Source organism: Scyliorhinus torazame, chromosome 4 (genome assembly GCF_047496885.1).
Source record: "Scyliorhinus torazame isolate Kashiwa2021f chromosome 4, sScyTor2.1, whole genome shotgun sequence".
In the NCBI taxonomy this organism is placed as follows: domain Eukaryota; kingdom Metazoa; phylum Chordata; class Chondrichthyes; order Carcharhiniformes; family Scyliorhinidae; genus Scyliorhinus; species Scyliorhinus torazame.
The window spans coordinates 337,954,697-337,973,865 of record NC_092710.1 but is presented as its reverse complement, the minus strand read 5'-3'; the positions used below and the strand labels follow the sequence as shown (position 1 = coordinate 337,973,865).

Here is a 19,169-nt window from a genome sequence, read left to right as displayed (position 1 = left end):
AACGCATTGGCCAGACGCCTGGGTGATATGGCACCTCCTGTCCGTACAGGTGGGGAACAGACATGTTATATTCGTTTCCACCTCTACCAGCAAACAGCCGTACTCGTCACTGCTGAAACAATTCTCGTACGACCGGGAGTCCCTATTGGGAGTGAAGTGGCTAGGTATATATGCCCTCCACCGTTGCAGCCTATCATACTGTGAATGGGAATTATCCCGAGGAAGGGGAAGGCAAATAGCCGGTGGTGCTGAACCCGGATCGTAAGGAAGAGTGACTTGCTCGGGCAGTGGCTCGGAACGCTGACAATGAACCACCGTTTGGGGAGTGCCCCAAAGCGGTGAAACAGAAAATAACCTAGACACCGATGCGGGGTTCGGGTGGCAGACAACCCGTCCGTGGCCATACAAGCGGTGGTAAATCTGGTAGAAGTGATTCATACTACCCAGGTTTTCCTCAGTTTGGCCTTTAACTAACTTAAGTGTAACTCCCGGTAACCTACGTTCTAGCTGTACTTCCCTTCTCACACGCCCTGTCCTCTCTCTAATCCCTCTCTCTCTCTCTCATAGCCTCTTCCTACGCTCTCCTGACAGCCTGATGTTACCTTTATCGCACCAATCTTAACACATCCAAAATCAAATTTACATGTACTCCAAAAACAAGGCAATGTCCATATAATGTTCCCTTCCCATCGCCGGGACCGGTGCAATTGCTTCATGACTCCTGCATTCTCCTTAACTTTGACGACCTTCCATGAGTCGATACCATGTCCTCGTATATGGGGGCAGCGAAGAACATCACCTTTGCATAGGTGATGTATCCTTGTAGATTGGTTGGGGTTACAAATATAGATAATATTCCCCTTTTCCATGTCCATCGCCAATAACACTCCAAGTGAGGTGAGGCCGAAGATCACACAGACGGTGCGTAGCCACCCCATCATGCTCCACACCTGTAAAATAGCACTGGAGAAGGGAGGCAGGTTAATCTGTCCAAGAAAATGAGGCCCGTTATCAGAACTCAACTGAACTGGTCTACTGTACCGGGGAATGATTTCCCGCATCAGAACTTTAACCACAGTAGCAGCTTTATTATCGGTAGTCGGATACACCTCAACCCATCTGCTGAACCCATCCACAATGACCAAAACATATTTATAACATTGACACCTTGCCAACTCAATGTAATCCATTTGGAGCGTCTCAAAGGGACCACTGGGCAACGGGGTTTGCCCCATCCCACAAGGGATACCTTTTCCGGTGTTATATTGCTGACAAATCAAACACCGATTACTGATACTCTGGGCCAACCCCTGCATTTTAGGGTGCCACCAAGTGTCCAGCAACAAATCACTAGTCCCCCGAGCCCCACAATGAGTTGCAAAGTGTACACATTTGATGACCCATAGAGCCAGTACATCAGACATACAAGTCTGATGTGCAGGCGTGGTCCATAAAGAGGAAACAGAATCATATGTACAACCTAACCGTTTCCACGTTTGTTTATCACTCTCAGGAGCGTCCTCCTGTAACCTTATGACGTCTTGGATGGTTGGCATTGACTTGTCAGAAGCAGACATATTTATAGTAGATCGTTTAGTCTGACTTAACATTTTAGGCACCATCACTTGCTGAATTTGTGCGGCTGTGCGCGCTGCACAATCTGCTTGTTCATTACCAACGTCAACTGGGGTCTTACCATTTGTGTGGGCAGCGCATTTAATAACGGAAATCTGCGCGGGCATAAGGAGGGCCTGCAGTAAGTCATTAACTAAACCCCGGTGGGATATTTGACCACACATAATCATGTCTAACGTCCACCACTGGGGGTGATAGAAATATAGCACTGTTGTCTCATCCTCCATGATGTAACCGTTACCCCTTCGTCTCCGTACTCTAGCTGTAGCTGGAAGATACACAGTAAATCTCGGGCCAACAAATTACAGTCCAATCGGGAGGGTGGGCCGGGAGGGTGGGCCCCTGTGGGCCGGGAGGGTGGGCCCCTGTGGGCCGGGAGGGTGGGCCCCTGTGGATCGGGAGGGTGGGCCCCTGTGGATCGGGAGGGTGGGCCCCTGTGGATCGGGAGGGTGGGCCCCTGTGGATCGGGAGGGTGGGCCCCTGTGGATCGGGAGGGTGGGCCCCTGTGGATCGGGAGGGTGGGCCCCTGTGGATCGGGAGGGTGGGCCCCTGTGGATCGGGAGGGTGGGCCCCTGTGGATCGGGAGGGTGGGCCCCTGTGGATCGGGAGGGTGGGCCCCTGTGGATCGGGAGGGTGGGCCCCTGTGGATCGGGAGGGTGGGCCCCTGTGGATCGGGAGGGTGGGCCCCTGTGGATCGGGAGGGTGGGCCCCTGTGGATCGGGAGGGTGGGCCCCTGTGGATCGGGAGGGTGGGCCCCTGTGGATCGGGAGGGTGGGCCCCTGTGGATCGGGAGGGTGGGCCCCTGTGGATCGGGAGGGTGGGCCCCTGTGGATCGGGAGGGTGGGCCCCTGTGGATCGGGAGGGTGGGCCCCTGTGGGCGGAGAGGGTGGGCCCTGTGGGCCGAGAGGGTGGGCCGGGAGGGTGAGCCCTGGTGAAGCTGGAGGTCTTCATGAAGCCTGTACTCACACCATCCTGTCTGAGGTGTGATTCAATACAGTTGCGATTCTAATAACTTTCTATTGTTGATTCCCTTTAATTGGATTTGTTGGGCCCCAGAAACAAAGCACCACCATTAAAACGGGCTCACTCTGCCTCTGTGACGCTGAGGTAATAGAAACTGAGCTGGCACGTGGGGGTCAGGATACTGCCGATGTGGAGTCTGAGACACAACACAGGCTGGTCAGGCTGAAATCCCTATTGCAGCCAGGGGGCGCTAAATGACGGCCTTGTCGGTATGAATACACAAATTAATAAATGAAATCTTACAGGTGCCCTGGGTGGGGTTTGGCTGGGAGCTGGCAATGTCCCAATATTAGTGTTGTTTCCCTCTTCCTGGCCCCCAGCCTGCTTTGCTGCCAGGTCATTGCTCAGTTTACAGTGTGCTCTTTGTACAAGGCTGCTGCTTTAGAGCGTTGGGTCACTGGGTTTCTGTCACTGGGTGACAGACAGGTTCATGCTGGTGAACAGAGTCTCTTTTGTTCAGTCAGCGAGCTTTGGTTCTGATAAGCAGGCTCTCCTACTTCACAAAGTCTTTCATGCCCCTTGTCCCAAAAATAGTTCTCTTAAAAGTCCCAAAACAAAAACAACAACTCTGGCTAGACTTGCCATTTGCTCCGCTCGAGCACCCAGCCTGATTTGAAGTCATTGGAAAGATATTTTTCTTCATAAACACATTAGAAAAGAATGAAAAGGGACCTTGGAGTGACCTGAACAGGTTCGAGGAGAAGCAGGCTGTATCGAGGTTAGCTGGGTTCAGGTGCAGTTGTACCATGTCTAAATCAGGGGAGGGGTCCATTACACCACACAGGACCAAAGTTATCGGTTACATGCATACTGCTCCTTGTATGTTTTATCAGCTGGGGCTGTGCAAGACTTACTCCCCTTCCCTCACTCCCACATGGCTCGTCCCTCCCTCTTGTCTATCCCTACTCCCCTCTCCTTCCTAGTTCCTGTACCTGCCTCTCCATTCTCCCTTTCCTCTCTCCCCTCACTGATCTTCGTTTCCTCTCCCCTGCCCACGTCGCATCTTCTTTCTTGCTCCTCCCATCCTCTCTCCTCTCTGATAGGAGCCCGAGTTTAGTCGGCACTGGGAAACAGTGCTGACCACAGCCTCTCTCCAAAGGTCATGAAGGACACGACTGGCCAGAAGGGATTGATCTCCAAGTGGCTGGACTACATCCCGGAGCACTGCCCTGTCCAGATGGTGGGGTTGGAGGAACAATGAGTGTGGAGGGTTGTCCCCTGTATGTTCCTTCAGAGTGCCCTTCCACAGGAGGAGCGCCGTGATGGGTTAAAATTGTTAACGGATAACGAAGCAGATCAGAAGAAAGGTTTAACAGCTTCAAGAAGCTTGCAAAGGTAAGGCTGGAAGGTTTCCCCTTGACACCCAATGCTGTCGTTTGTATAGAGAAAGCTTTCCCCCTGTGGCGCAATGCGCATGGTGTTATGGACCAGTATTTAGAGAACCCCAAAGTGTATCATGGAGTTCACCTGACCCACAACTTTTACTGGATTGTGGTATGGGGAGCACACGGCTCACTCTACAGGTGTGGTACAGCAGAAATGGAAACTTATTTGTTAAAACAAAACAATGTTTATTCTATGAACTCAAGTTAACCTTTTTAAAACAAACAGTGAACATCTTGCAACCATTAATTCAAAGATAACCCCCAAAGAATACAACACTAAGTAATCCTTTAAGCTGTCCTTTTAACATCCAAAAGACTTAACCTTTAAACAGAAGCACATCAGGGTTTACATTCAATACTGAAAATATTTAAATTTCTGAATTCACCAAATGATTAAGAGATAGTCCTTCATGGCAGAGAGCTGAACAGTACAGCTGCTTTGGCTGACTTCAGCTGCAACACACTGAAAAAAGGAACTAGAAGAGACAGACACACCCAAGCTTTTCTCAAAGCGAAACTAAAAAGCAGAACCAGAGCTCAGCTCCACCCACACTCTGACATCACTGCAATAACATGAGCAGCTAACCATTTCTTAAAGCGACATTCTCATGATAATGACAAGTTGTCACAAACATGATGGCCTGGACACCCTTTCAACCGGCCCATTTCAGAGCAGCGTGAAGTGGGGAGGCAAGGCCACCGCTGGCTGCCTGTCCCACACTCCAGCTGCCAGGAGTACCCCCTCCATCCCGGCAGTAAAAGCCATGGCTGCCGCTTCAGAGGCCCACTGCTGATAAATGTTGGGGTGGCAAATCCGAGCCTGGCTTCCTGACATTCCATCAATGATCACATCAACCTGGGGGGAGGCCGTGGTGGTGGTGCTATCGCCTGAGCTGAAAATGGAAATGGTAACAACAGACAACCCGCCTCCCATCAGGCCCACAGTGTGTCCATTCTGGGTACAAAAACACCACACTCTTCCACAGGAGGCAACCCAATAACCTGTTGCTATAAGACAAACCTTATTACCACCAGGCCTGTTAATGTTGTCGTATTAGCAATGATTGCATCCAAATCTAACTGCTTGTTCACTTGCTCACACTAACCAGGCCACATATTGAACACTTGCACCTCTTTCTGTAGGCTCCTAAAACCTTCAGCACATTGATTTTATCGGGTAAATCTCCTCGGGCCTTCACCCGTTCCACCACTGTGATTCAGCAGACGCTTGATGGAATACTCCTGTTTAAATCCTTTGGCTATTATTCATTCCACAAAGTTGATCGCTTCCCCGGCCGCAGTCTGGCACACCAACACAATGCACGTGGTGGCGATGTGAGCACTGATTGTCGCTCCGTTCTCAGCCAGTACACTAACATGTGTTCCTCTTGTTTTTATAGGTGCGTCCCAAAATCCAGGCCACCCTACTTCAGACGGCCAACAGTCCAGCTCCTCACAGCACCCTGTGTCAGTCACTCAACCTGTAGCAAGCACCAGCACAGGTACATCTACTCCGAGTTTAGATTAATAAAACTTACCTTTATATCCGGGCCTCAGGAAGTCATCACTTTGTGATGTAAGGAACCTGGCAGTGAATGTACACCCAGCTCTTTCCTGGTACATGGGCATCTTTGGCAAGGGCCAGCATTGGATGCCAGTCCAGGTGGAGAAAACCTGCTGCCTTGGAAGTTCTCCTGGAGAAGAGAAGGTTGAGAGAGGTTTTCAGAATGGCGAGGGGTGTGCAGGGAGAAAAGCAGGCAGAATAAATATGAAGAACATTGATGATGAGGTGGTGCTGAACACTGCAGCCACCTGCGAACATCTTCACTTCTGCTGTCATGGCGGAAGGGAGATCACTGATGAAGCGGCAAAACTGTTGAATAAAAATATTTTTACAATTATTGATGAAGATGGTTGGGGCCTAGGACACTACCTGAGGAACACCTGCAGTGATGTCCTGGAGCTGAGATGATTGACCTCCAACCACCATCTTCCTTTGCGCCAGGTATGACTCCAACCAGCGGAGAGTCTCCCCTGATTCCCATTGTCTCGGAGGAAACCCATGCAGACACGGGGGTCAAAGTGCAAACTCCACACATACACTCCACCCACATTGCCGGGTAGATGCCAGTGTTGTAGTGAAAACAGCGCTAGAGGTGAGTGAGCCGGGAAATTGAAAACAGCGCGAGAGGTGAGTGAGCCGGGAAATTGAAAACAGCGAGAGAGGTGAGTGAGCCGGGAAATTGAAAACAGCGAGAGAGGTGAGTGAGCCGGGACATTGAAAACAGCGCGAGAGGTGAGTGAGCCGGGAAATTGAAAACAGCGAGAGAGGTGAGTGAGCCGGGAAATTGAAAACAGCGAGAGAGGTGAGTGAGCCGGGACAATGAAAACAGCGCGGGAGGTGAGTGAGCCGGGAAATTGAAAACAGCGCGAGAGGTGAGTGAGCCGGGAAATTGAAAACAGCGAGAGAGGTGAGTGAGCCAGGACTCTGAAAACAGCGCGGGAGGTGAGTGAGCCGGGAAATTGAAAACAGCGAGAGAGGTGAGTGAGCCGGGAAATTGAAAACAGCGAGAGAGGTGAGTGAGCCGGGACATTGAAAACAGCGCGGGAGATTTAAAAAGCGCGGGAGCTGCGAGTCAGAGCGGAGATTTTAAAAGATCGCGGGCCAGTTTCGGGAGCCGTTCGGAGGTGGAGGAGCAGTCTCTGTCAGGGAGAGAACCTGAGAACATCTAAGACACTCAGAAGGTAAGAAGGTAAGTAAGTGATTTTTACTCATTTTTACTTTTATACCTTTTTCAAATTGTGTGTGTCGGGGGGAAACTGAAGTGACATCACAGAAAAGCTGTGGCCAGAGTGGCTGGTTGGGAATCTACACTAAATTTAAAAAATTAAGCATTGGTAACTAATTAAACATAATTACTTAATTATAATTTAGAGGGGTATCTAAGCCAGAGATCGGAGAGTACTATATTTAGCTTTCACATTTATATTAGAAATCTAGTGCTAGGAAACAGATAGTTAACAGTAACTTTGAAAAAATTAAAAAGAAATATCAATTTTTTAAAAAAAAACTTTTAATTTTAATTAATTGACGCAATGTCAGTTAGAGGGGTGCAGTGCTCTGACTGTGAGATGTGGCAGGTCCGGGAGGCTTCCAGCGTCCCGGATGGCTTCATCTGCAGAAAGTGCACCCAACTGGAGCTCCTCACAGACCGCATGGTTCGGTTGGAGCAGCAATTGGATGCGCTTAGGAGCATGCAGGTGGCGGAAAGCGTCATAGAACGCAGTTATATAAATGTGGTCACACCCAAGGTGCAGGCAGAGAAATGGGTGACCACCAGAAAGGGCAGGCAGTCAGTGCAGGAATCCCCTGTGGTTGTCCCCCTCTCGAACAGGTATACCCCTTTGGATACTGTCGGGGGGGATAGCCTATCAGGGGAAAACAGCAGCAGCCAGAGCAGCGGCACCACGGCTGGCTCTGATGTTCAGAAGGGAGGGTCAAAGCGCAGAAGAGCAATAGTAATAGGGGACTCTATAGTCAGGGGCACAGATAGGCACTCCAGGATGGTATGTTGCCTCCCTGGTGCCAGGGTCCAGGATGTCTCCGAATGGGTAGAGGGCATCCTGAAGGGGGGAGGGCAAACAGGCAGAGGTCGTTGTACATATTGGTACTAACGACATAGGCAGGAAGGGGCATGAGGTCCTGCAGCAGGAGTTCAGGGAGCTAGGCAGAAAGTTAAAAGACAGGACCTCTAGGGTTGTAATCTCGGGATTACTCCCTGTGCCACGTGCCAGTGAGGCTAGAAATAGGAAGATAGAGCAGCTAAACACGTGGCTAAACAGCTGGTGTAGGAGGGAGGGTTTCCGTTATCTGGACCACTGGGAGCTCTTCCGGGGCAGGTGTGACCTATATAAGAAGGACGGGTTGCATCTAAACCGGAGAGGCATAAATATCCTGGCCGCGAGGTTTGCTAGTGTCACACAGGAGGGTTTAAACTAGTATGGCAGGGGGGTGGGCACGGGAGCAATAGGTCAGAAGGTGAGAGCATTGAGGGAGAACTAGGGAATAGGGACAGTGGGGCTCTGAGGCAGAGCAGACAGGGAGAAGTTGCTGAACACAGCGGGTCTGGTGGCCTGAAGTGCATATGCTTTAATGCAAGATGTATTACGGGTAAGGCAGATGAACTTAGAGCTTGGATTAGTACTTGGAACTATGATGTTGTTGCCATTACAGAGACCTGGTTGAGGGAAGGGCAGGATTGGCAGCTAAACGTTCCAGGATTTAGATGTTTCAGGCGGGATATAGGGGGATGTAAAAGGGGAGGCGGAGTTGCGCTACTGGTTAGGGAGAATATCACAGCTGTACTGCGGGAGGACACCTCAGAGGGCAGTGAGGCTATATGGGTAGAGATCAGAAATAAGAAGGGTGCAGTCACAATGTTGGGGGTTTACTACAGGCCTCCCAACAGCCAGCGGGAGATAGAGAAGCAGATAGGTAGACAAATTTTGGAAAAGAGTAAAAACAACAGGGTTGTGGTGATGGGAGACTTCAACTTACCCAATATTGACTGGGACTCACTTAGTGCCAGGGGCTTAGACGGGGCGGAGTTTGTAAGGAGCATCCAGGAGGGCTTCTTAAAACAATATGTAGACAGTCCAACTAGGGAAGGGGCGGTACTGGACCTGGTATTGGGGAATGAGCCCGGCCAGGTGGTAGATGTTTCAGTAGGGGAGCATTTCGGTAACAGTGACCACAATTCAGTAAGTTTTAAAGTACTGGTGGACAAGGATAAGAGTGGTCCTAGGATGAATGTGCTAAATTGGGGGAAGGCTAATTATAACAATATTAGGCGAGAACTGAAGAACATAGTTTGGGGGCGGATGTTTGAGGGTAAATCAACATCTGACATGTGGGAGGCTTTCAAGTGTCAGTTGAAAGGAATTCAGGACCGGCATGTTCCTGTGAGGAAGAAGGATAAATACGGCAATTTTCGGGAACCTTTGATAACGAGAGATATTGTAGGCCTCGTCAAAAAGAAAAAGGAGGCATTTGTCAGGGCTAAAAGGCTGGGCACAGACAAAGCCTGCGTGGAATATAACGAAAGTAGGAAGGAACTTAAGCAAGGAGTCAGGCGGGCTAGAAGGGGTCCGAAAAGTCATTGGCAAATAGGGTTAAGGAAAATCCCAAGGCTTTTTACACGTACATAAAAAGCAAGAGGGTAGCCAGGGAAAGGGTTGGCCCACTGAAGGATAGGCAAGGGAATCTATGTGTGGAGCCAGAGGAAATGGGCGAGGTACTAAATGAATACTTTGCATCAGTATTCACCAAAGAGAAGAAATTGGTAGATGTTGAGTCTGGAGAAGGGTGTGTAGATAGCCTGGGTCACATTGAGATCCAAAAAGACGAGGTGTTGGGTGTCTTAAAAAATATTAAGGTAGATAAGTCCCCAGGGCCTGATGGGATCTACCCCAGAATACTGAAGGAGGCTGGAGAGGAAATTGCTGAGGCCTTGACAGAAATCTTTGGATCCTCACTGTCTTCAGGTGATGTCCCGGAGGACTGGAGAATAGCCAATGGTGTTCCTCTGTTTAAGAAGGGTAGCAAGGATAATCCAGAGAACTACAGGCCGGTGAGCCTTACTTCAGTGGTAGGGAAATTACTGGAGAGAATTCTTCGAGACAGGATCTACTCCCATTTGGAAGCAAATGGACGTATTAGTGAGAGGCAGCATGGTTTTGTGAAGGGGAGGTCGTGTCTCACTAACTTGATAGAGTTTTTCGAGGAGGTCACTAAGATGATTGATGCAGGTAGGGCAGTGGATGATGTCTATATGGACTTCAGTAAGGCCTTTGACAAGGTCCCTCATGGTAGACTAGTACAAAAGGTGAAGTCGCACGGGATCAGGGGTGAGCTGGCAAGGTGGATACAGAACTGGCTAGGTCATAGAAGGCAGAGAGTAGCAATGGAAGGATGCTTTTCTAATTGGAGGGCTGTGACCAGTGGTGTTCCACAGGGATCAGTGCTGGGACCTTTGCTGTTTGTAGTTTTTATAAATGATTTGGAGGAAAATGTAACTGGTCTGATTAGTAAGTTTGCAGACGACACAAAGGTTGGTGGAATTGTGGATAGCGATGAGGACTGTCAGAGGATAGAGCAGGATTTAGATTGTTTGGAGACTTGGGCGGAGAGATGGCAGATGAAGTTTAATCTGGACAAATGTGAGGTAATGCATTTTGGAAGGTCTAATGCAGGTAGGGAATATACAGTGAATGGTAGAACCCTCAAGAGTATTGAAAGTCAAAGAGATCTAGGAGTACAGGTCCACAGGTCACTGAAAGGGGCAACACAGGTGGAGAAGGTAGTCAAGAAGGCATACGGCATGCTTGCCTTCATTGGCCGGGGCATTGAGTATAAGAATTGGCAAGTCATGTTGCAGCTGTATAGAACCTTAGTTAGGCCACACTTGGAGTATAGTGTTCAATTCTGGTCGCCACACTTCCAGAAGGATGTGGAGGCTTTAGAGAGGGTGCAGAAGAGATTTACCAGGATGTTGCCTGGTATGGAGGGCATTAGCTATGAGGAGCGGTTGGATAAACTCGGTTTGTTCTCACTGGAACGAAGGAGGTCGAGGGGCGACCTGATAGAGGTCTACAAAATTATGAGGGGCATAGACAGAGTGGATAGTCAGAGGCTTTTCCCCAGGGTAGAGGAGTCAATTACTAGGGGGCATAGGTTTACGGTGAGAGGGGCAAGGTTTAGAGTAGATGTACGAGGCAAGTTTTTTACGCAGAGGGTATTGGGTGCCTGGAACTCGCTACCGGAGGGGGTGGTGGAAGCAGGGACGATAGTGACATTTAAGGGGCATCTTGACAAATACATGAATAGGATGGGAATAGAGGGATACGGACCCAGGAAGAGTAGAAGATTGTAGTTTAGTCGGTCAGCATGGTCGGCACGGGCTTGGAGGCCGAAGGGCCTGTTCCTGTGCTGTACATTTCTTTGTTCTTTGTTCTTTGTATTGGAACAGCTTGGCTAGGGGACATGGTTAGTTCTGGAGCATAAGTCTTACAGCCAGGATATTTTTAGGTCCCGTAATCTTTGCTATATCCATGCTAATGTGATCAGATCATCTAATTTTAGCACAAATGATTGAGGGGCAAATGTTGACCAGGATATGATGGAAAACGCCCTGCTCTTGCTATCACTGACTGGAAAGGGCAGACGGGCCCCAGTTTAACCACTCATCCCAAAGACAGCACCTCTGGCAATGCAGCACCCCCCGTGGCTGTAGTCCCAGGTCTCTAAAGTGAAAATTGAACCCACAACCTTCAAACTCAAAAGGTGAGAGTGCAATGAACACTGAGGGGGCCCTTCAAATACTCAATGATGCAAACAAACAAATTAGGACCAGGAGTAGGCCACTCGGCCCCTCGAGCCTGTTCCGCCGTTTGATAAGATCATGGCTGATCTGATTCAACTCCACGTTCCTGCTCGTTAACCTTTCACTCCGTTGTTAATCAAGAATCTATCTTGCTCTGTTTTAAACATATTCCAAGATTCTGCTTCCACTGCCTATTGAAGAGAATTCCAAAGACTCCGACTCTGAGAGAAAACGTTCTCTTCATCTTCGTCTTCAATGAGCGACCCCTTATTTCTAAACAGTGACCCCAAGTTCTAGATTCTCTAATAAGAGGAATCATCCTCTCCGCATCGTCAATACCCCTCAGGACCATAAAGGTTTCAACCTTACTCTTCTGAACTCTGGTAGATTATAAACCTAACCTTTCCAAACGTTCCTCAGAAGACTGATGTACCTGTAAAACCTCAGCTACTTTTGACCAGTTTACTTACTCAAAGGTTTTACCCAGGTGCCCTTCCTCGCGTGATGAAGAAAGGAGAAAACAGGTTCACGGTTTAACGCAATTTTATTCACAATCCTCTTACTCAACAAAATATGACTCAGGCCCAGCTGAGCTTTGGGTTTTACCTGAACTTAGGGAAGGAGGCTGGCCAGGCATCGATCACTCGATGTGGATGTCTTCTCTGGGTTGGAGACCCAGGGTCCTGTCTTCTTGCGATGGTTGTGTCTGGGGAACTCAGGTTATCGCTGAGGATCTGTTCTGATGTTCCTGACTTTATACTCGTAGGCTAGCATTGAGTCATAGGTATACGCCCACCACTGGCCATTGTCCCATCCAGATCCCAACTGGTTAATAGGAAATCCAGGATGCTCCTGTTTGTTCATGGTGATTCAATCAAGGCCCATTGTCCTCTGCAACACCCTCGGCAGACCAGCCTTCATAATAATAATCTTTATTATTGTCACAAGTAGGCTTACATTAACACTGCAATGAAGTTACTGTGAAAATCCCCTCGTCGCCACATTCCGGCGCCTGTTCAGGTCACAGAGGGAGAATTCACAATGTCCAATTCACCTAATCTGCACGTCTTTCGGGACTTCATAGAAGTTTACAGCATGGAAACAGGCCCTTCGGCCCAACCAGTCCATGCCGCCCAGTTTTTACCATTAAGCTAGTCCCAGTTGCCCGCACTTGGCCCATAACCCTCTATACCCATCTTACCCATGTAACTATCTAAATGTTTTTTAAAAGACACAATTGTACCCGCCTCTACTACTACCTCTGGCAGCCCATTCCAGACACTCACTACCCTCTGAGTGAAGAAATTGCCCCTCTGGGCCCTTCTGAATCTGTCCCCTCTCACCTTAAACCTATGCCCCCTAGTTTTAGACTCCCCTACCTTTGGGAAAAGATGTTGACTATCTACCTTATCTATGCCCCTCATTATTTTATAGACCTCTATAAGATCACCCCTAAGCCTCCTACGCTCCAAGGAAAAAAGTCCCAGTCTATCCAGCCTCTCCTTATAACTCAAACCATCAAGTCCCGGCAACATCCTAGTAAATCTTTTCTGCACTCTTTCCAGTTTAATAATATCCTTTCTATAATAGGGTGACCAGAACTGCACACAGTATTCCAAGTGTGGCCGTACCAATGTCTTGTACAACTTCAACAAGACGTCCCAACTCCTGTATTCAATGTTCTGACCAATGAAACCATTGTGGGAGGAAACCGGAGCACCCGGAGGAAACCCGCGCAGACGCGGGGAGAACATGCAGACTCCGCACAGACAGTGACCCAAGCCGGGAATCGAAACTGGGACCCTGGCGCTGTGAAGCTATAGTGCTAACCACTGTGCCACCGTGCTGCTCTCATTATGGCGTCTGATGGCTTCTTTTGTCTGTTCTTCGTTCTGCTGCAGAGTTGATCACTTGTGTCTGGAAGTTTGTTACATATTCATAGCATGCTCTTGTTCTTTTGTGTAACTATTGAGTGAGTAATCACAGAGTCCATATCGCGATTACGAGTTTATGTGTTGACTTGACTGCTCTGGCAGGTGGGTGATATCGATTCCAGCCAGGGCCTCATGTGTCAGTTTGTGTTCCTGGCCTAGGTGTCTTGTCAGCCTGTTTCCAGTACCACGAAACAACCCACCCAATCCTGGTATTAGTCTAGTAAACCTTTTAAGATGCTAACACATTTACGTCTTTCCTTGGGTGGTATAAAATGTCAGATTTGATGACTGACCCTAAGTCACCTCAGCTAATTATCCACTCCATTATTTTAATGCATCTGGTCAGATGTTTACTGAGTGACTAATTCAATGGGCAGCACAATAGCACAGTGGTTAGCACTGTAGCTTCACAGCTCTAGGGTCCTGGGTTCGATTTCTGGCTCGGGTCACTGTCTGTGCGGACCGAAAGACGTGCTGTTAGGTGAATTGGACATTCTGAATTCTCCCTCTGTGACCCGAACAGGCGCCGGAATGTGGCGACTAGGGGCTTTTCACAGTAACTTCATTGCAGTGTTAATGTAAGCCTACTTGTGACAATAATAGATTATTATCTCATTGCTTAAAAAGGTAGGAAGGGATAGACAGAGTAATTACAGGCCAGACAACCTAACCTGGGTGTTGGACAAACGATTGAAAAAAATTCTGATGGAAATGAAATGAAATGAAAATCGCTTATTGTCACAAGTAGGCTTCAAATGAAGTTACTGTGAGGATAAGTTTTCATGAAGAAAGTCACGGGTTAATCAAAGACAGCCACCATGAATTTGTTAATCAGAACAGGGAGGGTTGATGAAGGTAGTGCATTTGGAATTGGGAAAGGTTTTTTCACAAGGCCCACATTGCATTCTGGTCAGGCTTTTAAAGAGTTTGTGGGGTTCAAATCAGTGGAGGACACCCTGCGGCCCAGGGGCTCCGAGTGTGGCCCACAAGACATTTTGTTGACCGTTTCTCATATACAGAGTTGCCTCGTCCCTCTGATTTCTGTCCATGGCCTAACTTGGTATTGGGACCAAGCCGCTGAACCTCGCGAGAGGTCTCTCATCAAATTCGCAATGGTCAAAACATCTTGCGAGATTTAACGGAGTCTCGCGAGACGCCATGATATGGATCCCGCCCTCACTGGGCATGACCCAGATTAGCGTATTTAAATAAAACACGAGGCTCATTTAAATATGAATTCACCGGATTTGCCCACGTCTGGGACTCTGGGAGACCTCGCCAGGGGGCGGGTTAGTACTGCCCCACGCAAATGTGGTCTGGTCATAATGGCACCGGGGGGGTGGGAGGGACCTCCCAGGCCATTATAGACTCCCGTGTGGTCAGGGACAGGGCAGGTGGCACCTTGGCACTGAGGCCGCACTTAGTCACGTTTTCTGCACTGAGGTGTTCCAGCGAGTGGAACTTTTAAATGGCGTCCCGATCGCTCAACCCGCCTGATACCACCCCTGAACCACCCCAAGTGGCAAGTCACCGATAAAGGGGTCCTCAGCCCACTCCCCACAGGGAACCCCAGGCTCGGTCACCATCACACAATAAAATGCCAGCTTGGCACACTGGCAGTGTCACCTGGTCCCTGTGCCAGGCTGGAAGTGCCAAGGTGGCACCAGCAGTCCCAGGGTACCACACATCCCAGAGGGTAAGCACCAGGGGGCCTCCAATCCCCTGGGAGACCCCCACGAGTGTTGTTCCGTCTCGTCCCCGTTTTGGAGACCAGCTTTTTTTTTCAAAAATTATACTTTATTCATAAAATCTATCATAGACATTACAGAACATTTCGAGTTGTCTTGACTGTACATTTCCATCAGAGTTACACATTCCCTTGACTTTCTTCCATTCAATTTTGATAACATTACACCCATAATCGCTCTTTACGTTACAATTCCTTCTTAAATATTTACATTGTCATGTTTGTTTTGTACATTGGAGTGTTGGTGGCCCAGACCGAGGGGGGTTTACACTGTTACCCGCCCCTCGGTGTACATTTGCTGGAAAGACCTTACACAGTGGTCTTTTCCCATTGCGCCTTGGTGGCAGCTGCCGTTTTGGAGACCGGCACTGGACAGCGCTGGCCCGAGGTCTCCCAGGTGAAGGGGGTTAGATCCCACGTCTTGGTTAGATCTCGGCAATGCATATTAGAGTGAGACTAGCTGTCCCGCTCTAGTATGCAGATTTGCCATAATTTGATCTTGCCCACAATAGGCGGAATGATTGGACCGTGTTCGCTCTGGTGAGACGTGGCGAGCCAGGTTGATGCTGGTAGAGGGATCTCCCCGCCATGTGGCCAGTAGATCTCGCTGTCTAAGAGCGGCCTCGGCAGAGAGAACCTCGCCGTGGCCCGACAGCGCAGTGTTTCTCCATGCTGCAGCCCAGAACCAGACATCGATTTATTTTTCCGGTTGAATCGCGCCCCATGTAGTCTATTTCCTACCGGTTTGACTGAAGTGTTCCCCACAGGAAGCAAAGGCAGTGAGGTGAGGTGCTGATTGTAGACAACACTGACTGAGAGTCTAGTACGCCTTCTGTGTCCAAAGTCTAAATGATTGTTTTGTTTTCATCATTTGAAGTTGATTAAAGTTGGTGACCGATTTATTCCTGGATAAATGATTATTTTCTATCACCTGTTATGGAATATTGGGCGTGTATTAAATATATTTAATCTTACTGACGGGGGTCATGGTCCGCGAACAAGCCTGAGAAGGAGATGAAGAAGGGTCACTCAAGCAGCCCCTCACTCCCCCATGTTGCCCATTGCTGTCCAAAGAGTTTGGGGCGAATTAGTGTTTTACAGTAAAATAAAGTCAAGCTTCTTGCGTTTATATGGAGCGCGATTCAGCGAATTCAAGTTAATGTCCTTTGAACGGCGTTTTAATTCAGCTTGCTTCTCGCATCGCGGCACCGTTTTGTTCACAGCCCTTATCTCCCCGCCCCCACTTTGTTGGACCCCCCTTCACTCGCCCAACATTGGGGAGGACCCCTGGAACCCCCCCACCCCCACCCCGTCTACCTGGCAAAGTCGTCGTCTTCCCCCCCCCTGCCCAGGCCTGACCCCTGGTCGTACCAACCTGGCATCTGGATGCTCTGGCATGGTGGCAAAGCCACTGGCAGTGCCACCCAGGCACCCAAGCACCCTGGCAATGCCACAGTGCCACCCTGCCCTGTCCCCGACCATCCCGGGTCTGCAATGGCCTGGGGGACCCACCCAGGTGCCGTCACAGCTGGTCCAGTTTGTATGGACCAGTACAAAATGTCATCCTGGCACCGTCTCCCAGGCACTGCCCACGAGTCCCGACTCATTTAAATATTCGGACCTGGATCTCGCCCAGCGAGTTGCACCAGGCGGAGCGAGTTGGGTGACTCGTGTGATGTTTCGCGCCCAGCGCGGAGCCTGTATCGCTCATTACACCCGGATCCGCGGCGGGCATAACAGAGCTGCTGAATCACGACCATAAAGTTTCTACAACCTTTTTCTGGCCAGTGAAGTATTTTGAGGTGTCGTCACTGTTGTAATGAAGGAAACACAGACAAGTAAACTCCCACAGTCAGTAATGTGATCATGATCAGATACTCTTTGTTTTTGTATTGTTGATTGAGGGAAGAATGTTGGCCAGGACACCAGCGATAACTCGCCTCCTGCTCTATGAAATAGTTCCATGGATTCTCTCACATCCACCTCGGTTACCGGCTCTTCAAAAGGATGAGGCACCTTCTGCAGAGCAGCACCCACTCTCGAGTGGGACAAAACAAGGGAATAATATTGGGAAGGATGGCTATCCCAATATGGAATCATGGAGCCTTATAGCTCGGCGGAAACCGTTCCGCTCTTTGAGCCTGTACTGGATCATGGAAAAGGCTCTCGAATCAGATCCACTTCCCTTTCTTCATCACTGGCACATCTTCCTCTTCGTGTACTTGTCCAATTCCCTTTGGAAAGTTATTTCTGAATCTGCTTCCACCACCCTTTCAGACAGGGCCTACCGTATCACAGAATAATACAATTGTTACAGGATAGAAGAAGGTCATTTGGACCATCGGGTCTCTGTCAGCTCTCTGCAAGAGCAGTTTAGCCAATCCTGCACCTCACCCCACCCCTCGCTCGTTCCCTGTGGGCCCAGTTTGGTTTCAGGCAGTGCATTCCAAATCCTAACAACTCGCAATGTTAACAAACTCCAAAAAGTGTCAAAATAATTCTCGTCGTCCCTCTGGCTCTTTTGTTCGTTATCTTGCAGCTGTGTCCTCTGCTTTGTTTCTACTCCTGGTCGCGTGTTATATCACCATGATTGGAAATATGTTGTATTCGTTGTCCTTTCTTCCAGAATGACCCGATGTAGTTGACAATATACCAATCAAAACTAATTTATTATTGCACTACTAATTAAATGAAGTTCGAACACTCTACTGAGCTACTGATAATTAAATGATATTGAATCTGTCTTACAGAGCTCAATATTATATCTAGTCACTAACTGCACTATGATCTAACCTCGTGCTATCTCTATCTACTCTAAGCTTCTTGTGGTTTCACCATGCTTCTCCTTATGCTAGTCCCAGAATTCCCTGAGGCTGTCATACAGAGAAGTAGCAATGGCCTCTAGTGTTTGATTTACACACAGATGGAATTATTAACCCTTCACTAACCTGACTCTATACATATCATTGCATCCTCTGGTTACCAATCCTCCTGCCAGTGGAAACTGTTTTGCCTTAGTTGCTGTGCGTATCAAAACTTTACATCATTTTCAGCACCTTCATTAATTCTGCTCTTAAACTTCCGAGCTCTGACAGCAATGCCGGCTTCTCGAGGAATCAGAGAAGGTTTAAGGCACACGAAGAGGCCATTCGGCCCATCGTGTCTGCTCCGGCTGAGAAACGGGTCACCAGGCCTCATCCCATTTTCCAGCATTTAGTCTGGAGTCCGGCAGGTTTTGGAACTAAGTGTCGATCCAGACACCTTTAAAATGGGTGGAGGGTTCCTGACTCTCCTGCCCTTTCCGGCAGCGGGTTCCAGTCACTCCGAATCAATGCCCCGAGTGACGGACAGCTCCGCTAAAGTAAACAGTTCCCACCCACTGGGAGATAGCTGGAGATAACTGATCTTAATGAAGTCATTACTAGAATCACCCAAGGTACTAAGAATAGTTATATTCCAACTTATAGTTCTGAAAATAGGTCATAATGTGGTGAGATATATATTAATGCATTATTAACATCAGGTTTAATGTTTCCATTACAGAACCAAGGACAGGCCCGGGTGCTGGGTCCAGCCTCACTGCTACACTCGGCCTAGTCATTCATGCTGCAGGTATTGACCCCGACTCCTCCCACTCAACAAGCGATGGGTTTACATAATGGCCCAGTGGAGTTTGGAGATTAACTTAAAGCAGAATATGTTTCAGATGGTGAAGGATCTTCTGCCTTGTTTGGAGTTAAATGTTTAGGGCAGGCGGAGCTCAGTGTGGGGAGGGGGGCTCGGTGTGGGGAGGGGGGCTCGGTGTGGGGAGGGGGGCTCGGTGTGGGGAGGGGGGCTCGGTGTGGGGAGGGGGGCTCGGTGTGGGGAGGTGGAGATTGGTGTGGGGAGGGGGGCTCGGTGTGGGGAGGGTGGCTCGGTGTGGGGAGGGGGCTCAGTTTGGGGAGGGGGCTCGGCATGGGAGGGGGCTCGGCGTGGGGGAGGGGGCTCGGTGTGGGGAGGGGGAGCTTGGTGTGGGGAGGGGGCTCAGTGTGGGAGGGGGCTCAGTGTGGGGAGGGGGCTCGGT

General features: G+C 49.2%; 1 protein-coding gene across 3 annotated transcripts in view; it reads left to right on the top strand.

Annotated features, from left to right (window-relative positions):
- LOC140411164 (zinc transporter ZIP9) overlaps nucleotides 1–19,169 on the top strand; it is a 119,613-nt gene that overhangs the window by 75,896 nt on the left and 24,548 nt on the right. For 2 of the 3 annotated variants that reach the window (XM_072500244.1, XM_072500243.1), the window contains one exon: nucleotides 18,650–18,718. In XM_072500244.1, the coding sequence (XP_072356345.1) occupies nucleotides 18,650–18,718 (69 nt within the window). Of the gene's footprint in view, nucleotides 1–5,443; nucleotides 5,546–18,649; nucleotides 18,719–19,169 lie in introns of all 3 variants that reach the window. The other variant, XM_072500242.1, reaches the window with a different exon arrangement.